The sequence below is a fragment of the Paracoccidioides brasiliensis genome, assembly GCF_000150735.1.
Source record: "Paracoccidioides brasiliensis Pb18 unplaced genomic scaffold supercont2.2, whole genome shotgun sequence".
NCBI lineage: Eukaryota > Fungi > Ascomycota > Eurotiomycetes > Onygenales > Ajellomycetaceae > Paracoccidioides > Paracoccidioides brasiliensis.
In genome coordinates this window covers 2375503-2387385 of record NW_011371359.1, presented here as the reverse complement: position 1 = coordinate 2387385, position 11883 = coordinate 2375503, and the positions used below count along the sequence as shown (strand labels likewise).

Here is an 11883-nt window from a genome sequence, read left to right as displayed (position 1 = left end):
AACTACTTAGGTTGAACCATGCATAGATATTCATTCCCATGGATGTGAGTAATAGGGAGGACTAAAAGTTACCTACAGCTTTCCTTGGGAGTAGTGGGAAGTGGCTGGTAAGGCAGGATAGTTTTTTCGGTTTCTCTTTTTTTGTGGGCGTATTTTCATGTCTAATATTTTTTTTTTCTGGTCGCAGGGTCCTTGTTCTACCTAAAGGGTGTAATCGCAATTCAACCTCCCATCAACCCACCTTCGTGGGACGGCATACCCCTTGATGGCAAAGACCATGAATCATGTTCGAGCTCTTGTCGGAATTCCGCAGACTCTTCGCGAAATACTCCTGTCGTCAATAGAGTCACAATCTATACTATTTGCGGAACGTCTGATAGTGTGGAGGCAAACAAGATGCTATCGCTTCCAGCCCGCGCGGCCACAACCTGTCGCTTCGAGACCGGAGACCCAAATGCTTAGGCGACCCGAACCAGTCAATCTTCAAGAAAAATACGGACCACGGGGGGACAACAAGGGCAGCACAGGTGGCAAAAGTGTCAAGGACTACTACAATGGACTCATAAAAGACGAGAACATTCGCGCACAGAGAGTGCAGATTGTGAACGAGGATGGATCGCTCGGGGAGCCGATGTCAGTTGCCGCCGCATTGCGCACTTTCGACCGTTTCGTAAACATCCTTCTCCAAGTCGCCCCCGAAACCGCTGAGCGCCCAGCCATTTGCAAGATTACTAGCAAAGGACTACTGCAGCAAAAATTACAAGCAAAATCAAAAACCCCCAAAGACCCAAACCACGCGCTCAAACAGGTCGAGCTGAACTGGGGCATTGATGGCCACGACCTTTCGCATCGAATGAAGATGGTTGAGACATATATTGAGAAGGGAAAGAAGGTTGAATTCATATTGCTGCAGAAGGATCGGAGGAAAAAGAAGCTTCCGACCCCAGAAAAGGCTCGTGAGCTTGTTAAAACAATAAAAGAGCAACTTGCAGAGATGGGCGCTGTGGAGACTAAGAAGATGGAGGGGACCCTGCTGGGACGGCTTACGATATATGCTAAGAAGTTGAAGAAGCCGTGATGGTCTCTCGGAGGGACAGAGACGTTGTATATTATTTTGTTTAATAGAATATTCAATAGCTCACAACGGCTGGACAGCATAAGCACGGGTTTGACGCCGCTTGAGCCAACTATAAGAAATACGCCAAAATTACCCAACTTTATAACGGATGTAAAATGCTGGATACATTAAATCCATTGAATCCACGGAATCCCCATTCTCCTTCTCGTCATACCAGACTTTTGGCTGTTGGGGATTGTCAAACTGTCTGCTTGCAACCACACGCTATTGGCTGAGGCTGTGATGACTAATCACCAGTAACTGAAAACTTTTGGATTCAACTTTTTGATCCAACAAAAAGTATTTCGAGCTGACAGCGACTGTTCATAGATTCTTGTCAAATTACACGAAAACTGCTCCATTGAAGGACTGTCAAGATGTCTAATATTTCAAGATCGGTCAAGGCCCTGCTGCAGACTAGCAGGCTTGCTCTGCAAAGACCCCGAGGTGTCAACCCGATTCACCATGTCCTCCTTCAAGACCGCATAGCCTTCAGAGGCATGGCGACCGTTTTCGAGAGAACGAAGCCTCACGTTAACGTCGGTGGGTAATCTTCATTTTTGGGGTTTTGCCGTGAATCTCTAATCAGTTCTAATAATATACAGGTACCATTGGCCATGTCGATCACGGAAAGGTTCGATTTCTACATGTCAATTTATTTCCTTTACTATTCGTATTCTAACCTCATGAAACCCGGCAACAGACTACATTGACGGCCGCCATCACCAAACGTCAAGCGGAGAAGGGATTGGCAAACTTCCTGGAATATGGGGCGATTGATAAGGCTCCTGAGGAGCGGAAGCGTGGTATCACCATCTCTACCTCTCACATCGAATATTCGACCGACAAACGACATTACGCCCACGTCGACTGCCCCGGACACGCTGATTATATCAAGAACATGATTACTGGTGCTGCGAACATGGATGGTGCTATCGTCGTTGTTGCTGCCTCTGACGGCCAAATGTAGGGATTTTGCAAGACTGGTGAAAAAATCTAAAGAAAATAGAAAAGATTGTGCTGATGTTTGGTATCAGGCCCCAAACACGCGAGCATCTGCTTCTTGCCAGACAAGTCGGTGTTCAGAAAATCGTTGTTTTCGTCAACAAGGTCGATGCTGTAGAGGATAAGGAGATGTTGGAGCTTGTCGAATTGGAGATGAGAGAGCTCTTGACCACCTATGGGTTCGAGGGTGAGAAGACACCTATCATCTTTGGTTCTGCGCTCTGTGCTATGGAGGGCCGTCAGCCCGAGTTGGGAGAGCAGAAAATTGATGAATTACTCGAGGCTGTGGATACTTGGATCCCTACGCCACAGCGTGATACCGACAAGCCCTTCCTGATGTCCATTGAGGAGGTGTTCTCTATCTCTGGACGAGGAACCGTTGCCTCCGGCCGCGTTGAGCGTGGTATCCTCAAGAAGGACTCCGAAGTTGAAATTATTGGCGGCGGTGTTCCCACAATCCTGACCAAGGTGACTGATATCGAAACCTTCAAGAAGTCTTGCGACGAGTCCAGAGCCGGGGACAACTCCGGCCTCTTGTTGCGCGGTGTCAAGCGTGAGGATATCCGCCGTGGTATGGTCGTTGCAGTTCCCGGAAGCGTCAAAGCACATGACAGATTCTTGGTGTCGATGTACGTTCTGACCGAGGCTGAGGGTGGTCGCCGCACTGGCTTCGGTCAGAACTATCGTCCTCAAATGTTCATCCGCACAGCTGGTACGTTCATTCTTTCACTATATTCCTATATGCATAGCCCGATCCTCCCATTAACTAATTGACACAGACGAGGCTGCTGAACTCAGCTGGCCTGATGGAGACGACGAAGCCAAAATGGTCATGCCCGGTGACAATGTTGAAATGGTCCTGAAGTCACACCGCCCGGTGGCCGCTGAGGCTGGACAGCGATTCAATATTCGTGAGGGAGGCCGGACTGTCGCTACTGGGCTCGTAACCCGTGTCCTCGAGGAATAGATCGATAATCTACGCGGTACAGCATTGTGTTAGCTTCATGAACTTTTTTGACATCTATGTAAAGCGAGGATTTTGGGAAAAGAACGGCCGGCAAAACTCAACATCTCTGGAGTCAACATGTGTATAGTTTCTCTTTATTTCCAACTAGTGTGTTTCATTAGATTGCTTCTATCCTTGCCTTCTTTTTTATATTTTGTATTTTTATTTATAATCTCTCAGAGTGTTGTGTTCATCCATCGTAGACAACAACGATATGGCTGGCCTCTCTCGACTCCCTCCTTATAGGCTTGTCCTACGCAATATAATTATTGCTACTGCTTTTCTGACTGCCCCACGTGAAACTCTGTTTTCAGCCACTCTCTTCAGAAATCATCCGTTTCGCTGGGGCCTCCAGTTGATGGTATGTCACAATGCAAAGCTTCCAATCCGGTGGTGGTGTTCAAAACGGACTGGTCAATCGAACATATGTATCGCTTCTCCCAGAGACTACCAGGAAACAACACATAAACAAAGACAGAAAACGAAATTCACATGTAGACAGGTTTCTGACATGTGACGAAAGTTCGAGAATATATATCCGACAGAAGGAAGCCGCTCTGGTTTGAACAATCTCCATTGATCTAGATCATCACAAACTCGACTAAGAACTCTATTTTTCGGCCAGTGAGCTTAAATCATCGCGAGATTTGGAATCAATAATCAAGATCTCTTGGGTAAAATCCGCCACACTAGCCCCAACAAGCGACAACCCCATCATGGTCAAGCTGCTGATGATGAGGAAACATTTTAATCTCAATACATGCAACGGGCTTTGGAACCCATGTAGTAATCTATGGATAACTACTGCGTGAAAAGATTTGTCAATAAATGTCTGATCCCCTGGCGAACAACCACCTGTGTGGCCCGCCCAATCCCTACCATGCTGTTCTCGAGGCCCTCCGGCAAGGAGGCGACGACAAGCTCTTTGATGATAGTGAAGGTGAGAGATATGCAGACTGCAGTCAAGGGGGGTTGGAGGAACCTGTCCAGTTTACGTACCCATGCTTCTTCTCGAATAGTTCTGCGAGTCTCTATTGGCTTGCGTCAGATTTATTCCCTGCCTGGCATGAATATCTCTCCCCATCCATTTCTGATTTCGACGGTGGCCCCCTATACCCTTATTGGAGCCTTCGGACGCCGTCGGAAAGTGAGATAACCAATTGTCATCACTATTATTGCCATCTGTTTTGCTTTCCCAGCGTTCCCACGCGTTCCCTGAAATAATGAGCCAACCCTATCTTCAGCTCTATGAAAACATACTTCTTCGAAGATAAGGTTTAATGTCTTCGTTATTTCCCTTGCTAAGTGGATGTTTATAGAACCGGCGGGGGAAGCACCCAATGAACAAGACGACCAAGCAAAATCCGCCCACTCTCGACGACGGGAACAGGTCAGGCGGGCGCAGCGGTAAGTTTACTTCATAGTGATTCCGCTGGGTGGCCCGTGCTCCTCTTTTATATAGAACATATGTGGGTAACCAACCCGCCGGAAATGCTGACAGATATACAAATTGTTCAGGAACTATCGCGAGAGGAAGGAGAAATACATAAAGTCTCTTGAACAGGAGCTTCTTCGTCTTCGCGATGAAACTACATCAGTTCAAACCGAGACCTATCAGGTAGTCGAGGAAAATAGCATCCTCAGGGACATCATGCTTGACCATGGGATACCTCTTCCTGGATTGGAAAAGCTGTGGATGTCCCATAACCCCATGGCCACTGTCTCCGTTATCGGTAGCCCGGGTTATGGACAACGGCTTCAGGTATCAATGAATGATGATCCTGCTCACCCGTTGGCGGTGTTTCCGCGCGGGTTTGGCGTCCCCGATGGGCCTGATGGGATACACCCGATAGTTTCGGTGGTCGTTGATAGGACCTCTCCAACTCCCCCAGAAATCATCCAACAATATCTATCACCACCCGCCGAATTCAATCCCAGGACCTCTCCTCAGCCTACCCAGGTACTTACTCATCCATACGGCCTTGATGCGACCCAAGTCGGGGTAGATTTCGTGCTATTGTAAGCTTCCCTTATATATCCAGTTCCTCCCTTTCCTTTCCTTTCAATTTCATATTTCTTGTCTTTCCTTTTTTGCCCCGCGGTAGCTAACCATGCATGTTGCACAAACTACGCAGCATGGAACGATGTTGCTTGTACCACGTCCACGTTCCCGACTACTTCGAAGAAGCAACCGGCCACGCAATGACCGTACTAGCACCCATGCTCACCGGAGCCCCTCCCCTTCTAAATGACTACACCTCGTGGCAGATTCCTGCAAAAGAACTTGATCGACTATTCAGCCTCTCCTCGTCCCTGCATCTGGATGGCGAGCTCACGCCGGTCCAGATCTGGATGCGGGTTAAGCAGCATCAGCACTTCCATAAGCTTAAGCCGGAACATGTGCGCAAATTGGGCAAAGATTTGATAGGTAATGTGCGGTGTTATGGGTACGTGTCAATATATTTTTATTCATACGTTTATTTATTTATTTGTTTATTTGCTAACAGAGTTGTTTAGATTTGGTGCAGTTATTGAAGAAAAGATTGTCACAAGGATTATGAATGAACTATTTGACTCTCTTTAAGCCGATTTGTTTTCATTTCATTTCTATTTTGTTTGATGAATTTACTTATGAAAAAACTATCTCAATTGTTACCCTCAGCAAGTTCTGAAAAGTACATTGATCTGATGATATATACGTTCATGCAAGACTTCATCTCAGAGCTTTCTGAGGAAAAAAAAATTCAGAAGCTGAACACTCAATTGAATTGTACAGCAAATCTTTGAACAGAATATTCTTCAAAATTTTAATCTGAATTGCTTCCACTCAACAGCCAGTTAAATTGAATTATTAAGTTACTACAGGTTCAAAGCAATATGTCTCAGTATTTGACAAGCGAAGTAACAGGTTGATGTCTGATTATTATGTCATTTCGTAATCAAACTTTCACGCTAACTATAATCTTATGATCAGGCCATCCCTCTTCCGCCCCAGTGGTTTCGCTCACTAATCTTACGATCAGGTTGTCCTTTCTTCCGCCCTTAAGCTTATGATTGCACACTCCTTCACTCTTGCGACTTCCACTCTTTTGAATTTCTTTCCCTAATTAATTTGTTCCTTGTATGTAGGAAGTTGTGCTAAGGCTGTATTCAGTAACTAACACGTCTGTTACCTTGCAATTTCATTAGATAATCACTTCTTAAATAAGGTCAGAGTGTCTGTAAGAAGTAACAGTCATCTGATTCAATATAAACATAAATTAAGAATCCTTCTTTACCTGTTTGTCTTCGGGAAATGCTTTGATTAATAATAGTCTTACTTTTCAAAGACTGATGCATAAAAAACTTATGGAATTAACTAAGCTCTATGTCAATTGAATAAATTTAAGGATTTTAATATTTGATAGTTATCATAACTAACTATTTATACTTATATTATAACTAATTGAGTTATTGAAGAAATTATAACTAAGAAGTTTAACTAAATTTTTATTTTAATAAGTATATTAGTAATTTTTCTTTACATAGTTAACTAGCTTAAAGTTTAAAGATAAATCATTAAACTTAATATTAGTAGTTTATAATCAAAATGCATCAAATAAATTTAATATAATAACGTAATCCACCGAGTGGGATACTCTAAGCGAGTGGGACATTCCAAGCGAGTGGGACATTCCAAGCGAGCGGGGCGCGGGTGACAATTTTAAACTCAAATTATCATCACCAAATAGTTATTATTTAAAAATTAAATTACACTAGGATTAGGACATTTCCGCTGTGTATGTCCGATAGTTGCAAAATTGCTATACCATTGTGGCGCTCCTTGGCAGGGCTGAGTAGCTGAACGTTCGGGTCCTTGGAGGCTGTTCGATTTGGGGTTCAACTGAAGGATTTGGTGGAGGGTTGGACTGTTTAATGAGCTCCAGAGCTTCTTCCTGTGTAATTCCTCTCTGAGAAATGATTCTTCATCTAGATCTTCTTCTTTTTGCTTCTCTTTTTCATTCACGTCAAATAAATCCTGATATTGTCTCTTCATGAGAATCATGTTGGCCATGCTATATTCACTAGCCCGGATAATTCGATCAAACCACTCCATAAAAGCCTTCGGGTGGGTTTGGAAGCTCATGATCAAAGAGATCTTTGATTCTACTTGCCTCTCGATGCAATTGCTGGGGTAGTTGTAGGGGTTTGTGAAAGTAAGAATGACTGAGATGTGCCTGACCGGCTTCCTGAAGGGGTAGGAGTTTTGGGCTGAATATCAAGCAGCTGAATAACTCTAATCTGAATTGAATGAATCAATTCCAGTTGTCATAAAGCCACTTTGGATATTCTGAGATTTAAAAGCCTCAGCTCTTGCCTTCGGATAAGCCTCCAAGAAATACCTTGATTGAGTTGAACTCAAGACGCATTCATTGTTCGACCAGTCCATCATAAGCTCGCTTCAGCACTGCAAAATCACTCACATCCAAACACTGGAGAAGATGTGAAGAGTGTGTCGGCATACAGAGAGGAATAATATTATTCTGACCACATAGATCATCAAATTCAGGTGTAGTAGGATGACTGCCGTGACCGTCCAGTATAAGTAGGGCTTTGACACCCTGTTTCTGTTGATTTGCAATTGGAATGAAGATCTTTGTAAGCCAATTGTGTTCAATCTCATCTGTAGTCCAGCCATTGGTGCTAACATCAAGTCTCCAGCCATCTGGAAGCCTGTCAAACCAGCCTTCTTGCATGTTCTGACACTTGAGAATAATGTGTGTGGAGGAAGAGCCCAGCCAGATGCGTTGACACACTCGATAACAGTAACCCATTTGTGATTTCCAGGCTGTAGAAGCTTCGGCCGGCCAGAGCACCCACTGCTGAAGATGACTATTGTACCTGCACAAAGTCCATTGTCAATTCAGTCTCATCAAAGTTGTCGATATCCTCGCGTAGAATCCATACTCAGTAAGAGTCTTTGTTTAGAACATCAAACCACTCTTGAATAACCTTGATATCTTCACATTTGGCTTGATCATGATTGTAATGTCTTGTATACCAGCTTTGGAGCCCAGGACAGCACTTGACTAGATTTGAAACCCAATTCTTGCCAACTTGTAGTGGGCATGAGGTGGAATCTCATTTCAAAAGAAGATAATTCGCCATATTCTCAACAAATGCCAGCCAAGGGGGACAATCCTTGCTTCCCTAGCTTGAGAATCCAATTAACAAAGTGATTTCTCTTCAAATTCAGTCACGCGGGAAAGGCGTCCAGTCAGTCAGAAGTGTAGAGTTGACCTCAGAACGGCAAAAATAAATGTGCAGCTTCATGAATTGATGTAATATTTTCCTTTTTCCTTTTTTTTTTTTTTTAAAGAAGCAACAGCAAGTTTGATTCTTCCCTCTATCTCTATAGAGTTTATTGGATTTCTTTTGCGAATTAGAGGCATTACGACGCGTTGAATATAGGGGGGTTGCTAAATTAATGTGTTTTTTAATTTAGTGTCCCGCTCGCTTGGGCGGATTACGTTAGTTAGATAAAAATTGTTACTGACTGTTAATTATAACATTTTGTTCTGCTCTGGGGGCCTGTTTTCAAGCCATTTTCAGCCGCATCGCCCAGCCAAACCACGCACTAAACCGCCGTGCGCACGTGATCGCCTGATGGATCGGGCAACCAGCGACTGCTCGGCACTCGCGCCCGGCTATCATCACCCCTTCTGGTTTCTTTCCATGGCCATAGTTTTTTTTATTCATGGCATCAGAAATGAAAGCTCTATTTTGACCTCCGTTCCGTCACCCTGCTCACCCTGCTCACCTGCTAATTCATCATGGCTCGATAAAATGAGGGCCAACAGCCTCTCTGATGCCTGGAGGGCATACCTGCTCCTTCATTTCATCCCCACCACCGTTTCTACTTCGAGAGGATATCTCTGCCCGCACACCTAGTGAGCGTGCCCCATTTGCATAGCAAAATGCGACTGCTAGTCTCCTCTCCACTCCTGCCAGCATCGCTGCTCCCTTCCTCACTCCTTCATCAACAATCCTCACTTAGAACCTCAACACAACAATGTAAACATTACAAAGCATCATCAAAATCAGATAACATATGGCAACAATGATAACACGGCTGACGGGTCTTCCCGCTTGGATGTGAACAGCGAGTCCGATCGGGCATACGAGACGAAGCTGACTGAGCCTGATTTTGATGCGTCTCGCGACAGACGTAGGAGCAAACCCAAGCGTCAACAGCTGCACTACAAACCCAGCACACCAGTAACCCAGAAGAACACAACCACCCAATGATACTGATGACAACGATGATACAGATGATGGGATATTGTCGGGGGATGAGGATGATGACTACACACCACTGGCGCCAAGCTTCCCATCATTCATATGAAGGATCACTGGCAGTAGTCAGTTTCTCTCTTCCTCTCTTTGAACCTCGACCTCTCTGGTTCAAGACTGACAGAGAATCATCTTCAGATGCTGCAGAAAGAAGATGAAGCTGTTCACAGATCTCAAGTGACAGAATTCAGTCAACACTCTTCACACTGCAGATTGACATAATCTGTATCTATTTTTCAACTGGTATTACAAGCTGTAATTGAGAAAGAGTAGTCATTGACTGAAGAGAATAAACAAGTTGAGCTTTCTGAATGATGACTGAAAGAACTTTCTGCGCCACTATGAGAGTATCACTAATATCAAGATCAATGAACAGCTGATGCAACTGGTGTGAAAGATAAGTTTTACTTTTCATCAGACATTAAAATAAGACTGATTGTTATGAAACAGTCTTCATCAACTGATCAAGAAACATAAACTGAATATACAGAAGAAAATGAAGATCTCAATGTATGTAAAGAATATATCTTCACTTCACAAGATTATTTTGTGAACATAGAAGAAGAAATTCTGATTTAAACTGCAGCAAATGCAGATCTATCTTTATAATCTGTTGAATTTTTTCACATTGAACTGGAACAGTGTTATTCTCACTCTGTAATTTAAAATTCTAAGAGTGTTATTTAGCATGATCTTAACAGTAAGTTTTGTCTTTGAAAATTCAGTTATAAGTTTATAAAAAGTATCCCAATCTCATGCAAATGTAAGTACTTTCTGATACTATTATTCTTAAAGATGTATGCTGATTGACAGTTGATCAGAAATACCTTTATTTGTCTGAGATCATTTATGATGTATCTTTGTTTCATCCTCTCTGTCAAACATCGATAGCTTTAATTAAGGGTTCAAATAACGGCATCCAACTAGTCACTCTTTTCTGCAAAGGGAGGGGAACTGTCAGACGGAAAGCCCATTTGAGGTTGACCTTTTTGTGGTCTAACGAAACACCATTCTCTGACAGAGGTGCGCAGGACCAAAAAAACACCCTACTTTGATTTAGTTTTATAGCCACCTTCAAAGTGCCTACATGACATCAGTTGCAAGACCGGGACAGGTGAGCTCACTATCTCATCAACTGACCATGCCCAATGCCTAATAATTTCCCCTCGCACAGTTATACAATTAGATAAATGTTACTTTCCAGCATAGCCAAGCTTCCACAGCAGATCACATATTTTGACCCAGGAACTCTTCCTCTTCATTAGCCTTTCCATTGATGACTGCTTGCTCTTTAGCAGGAACAACAGCCTCTCAGCCTGGCCGAATACCGCCCCCATATCATGGGAGCAACCTGGCTCCTCGGCTGGGCATCCCCCTTATCCGATCGTTTGAGGACTCTGCAGAAAAAGAGAGAATTCGTCGTCCTTGTCGGCGAGCTGAAAAAAAAATGGTAGATGATCAAGGTTCGGCGTATTGCATAGGAAATGCAACGCTGGTGATCCAGCTAGATAAAATCTGGCCTGGGAGGGTGAAGAATAAACCATCGTTGAACTCTCATGGACATCGGTAGCTCGATATCCCTACAATGTAGCGAACTATTTGTTCTATTCAACAGCTTATGATGCCTATAAACAACGGTATTCATGGATAATTTGATCATGTCACATGAATAAAAAAGCAATATCCACCGTGACTCGGTCAGATGAGAGTAAGTCAACTTGAGTTAAGTATCTGCTTCAAGACATCCATGCACCTAGTATTAAATAATCAAAATCCTAAGAGACAGCAAAGATGTAGGATGGTCAAGGGCTGAGAGATGTAAATTTTATACATCGCTCAGAGTAAAGGGGCATGGAGTAGTAAACAGTCAACTCACAGGTCTTGGCAAACGCACGAGCCAAATCGATTCCGGTGCCAACTTCATGTCTTGCATCTCGAGCAGACGGAATAAACATCATCGTGTTAAAACTGTCCTGGGCTTCATCTGTCACCACCAAGTGGACCAAAATATTTTTATTGTTGTTTCCTGTAGCTCGCCACCCCTAGCCGTTGTCGGGAAACTGGAGGCGCTATACCTCCAACGTCAACGTTACTCGGCTGCCGTCGTTACGGCAGAGGGAGGAAGTGGTATTTAGTTCAGGGGGTTGTGAAGCGCCGGAACCAAAAAACCCACAACTGTTTATCTTCAAAGCATAGAAACATAAATACACCATTGCTAATCCCATGAGGTCTTCTTGGTTACGGCATTGAGAAGTGGCTGGTTTCGAGACTCTCGTCTATCGAGCCACCTTTTATGTCCCTCTATCTTCCCAACTTCGCCACGTTGCATACCCTGCGGAAGTCATTCCTTAGGATTGGGAAGAAAGGGTCAACACTAGGTTAGGCCTTGTTATCGAGGTTTGGTGGGAAAAGGACTTGCGGG

The 11883-nt window shown here is 43.9% G+C and overlaps 6 protein-coding genes across 6 annotated transcripts; 5 read left to right on the top strand and 1 right to left on the bottom strand.

The window, feature by feature from the left end:
* Positions 1–265: 265 nt before the first annotated feature.
* Positions 266–1078, top strand: PADG_01950 (uncharacterized protein; the record flags this gene model as incomplete). Its single annotated transcript, XM_010759349.1, has 1 exon — positions 266–1078. The coding sequence occupies one exon, from the start codon at positions 266–268 to the stop codon at positions 1076–1078; it is 813 nt and encodes a 270-aa protein (XP_010757651.1).
* Positions 1079–1494: 416 nt separating this feature from the next.
* Positions 1495–3089, top strand: PADG_01949 (translation elongation factor Tu; the record flags this gene model as incomplete). The annotated part of the gene is made up of 5 exons (XM_010759348.1): positions 1495–1660; positions 1723–1751; positions 1821–2083; positions 2155–2834; positions 2902–3089. The coding sequence occupies 5 exons, from the start codon at positions 1495–1497 to the stop codon at positions 3087–3089; spliced, it is 1326 nt and encodes a 441-aa protein (XP_010757650.1).
* Positions 3090–3956: 867 nt separating this feature from the next.
* On the top strand, positions 3957–5712 carry PADG_01948 (uncharacterized protein; the record flags this gene model as incomplete). The annotated part of the gene is made up of 5 exons (XM_010758831.1): positions 3957–4275; positions 4448–4535; positions 4647–5147; positions 5264–5575; positions 5646–5712. The coding sequence occupies 5 exons, from the start codon at positions 3957–3959 to the stop codon at positions 5710–5712; spliced, it is 1287 nt and encodes a 428-aa protein (XP_010757133.1).
* A 1161-nt stretch (positions 5713–6873) lies between these two features.
* PADG_11345 (uncharacterized protein) lies at positions 6874–7254 on the bottom strand (the record flags this gene model as incomplete). Its single annotated transcript, XM_010759597.1, has 1 exon — positions 6874–7254. One exon carries the CDS (start codon positions 7252–7254, stop codon positions 6874–6876), a length of 381 nt encoding a protein of 126 aa, XP_010757899.1.
* Positions 7255–8976: 1722 nt separating this feature from the next.
* PADG_11344 (uncharacterized protein) lies at positions 8977–9416 on the top strand (the record flags this gene model as incomplete). The annotated part of the gene is made up of 2 exons (XM_010759596.1): positions 8977–9058; positions 9166–9416. The coding sequence occupies 2 exons, from the start codon at positions 8977–8979 to the stop codon at positions 9414–9416; spliced, it is 333 nt and encodes a 110-aa protein (XP_010757898.1).
* Positions 9417–10737: 1321 nt separating this feature from the next.
* On the top strand, positions 10738–11596 carry PADG_11343 (uncharacterized protein; the record flags this gene model as incomplete). Its single annotated transcript, XM_010759595.1, has 2 exons — positions 10738–11027; positions 11494–11596. The coding sequence occupies 2 exons, from the start codon at positions 10738–10740 to the stop codon at positions 11594–11596; spliced, it is 393 nt and encodes a 130-aa protein (XP_010757897.1).
* Between the last annotated feature and the right edge of the window lie 287 nt (positions 11597–11883).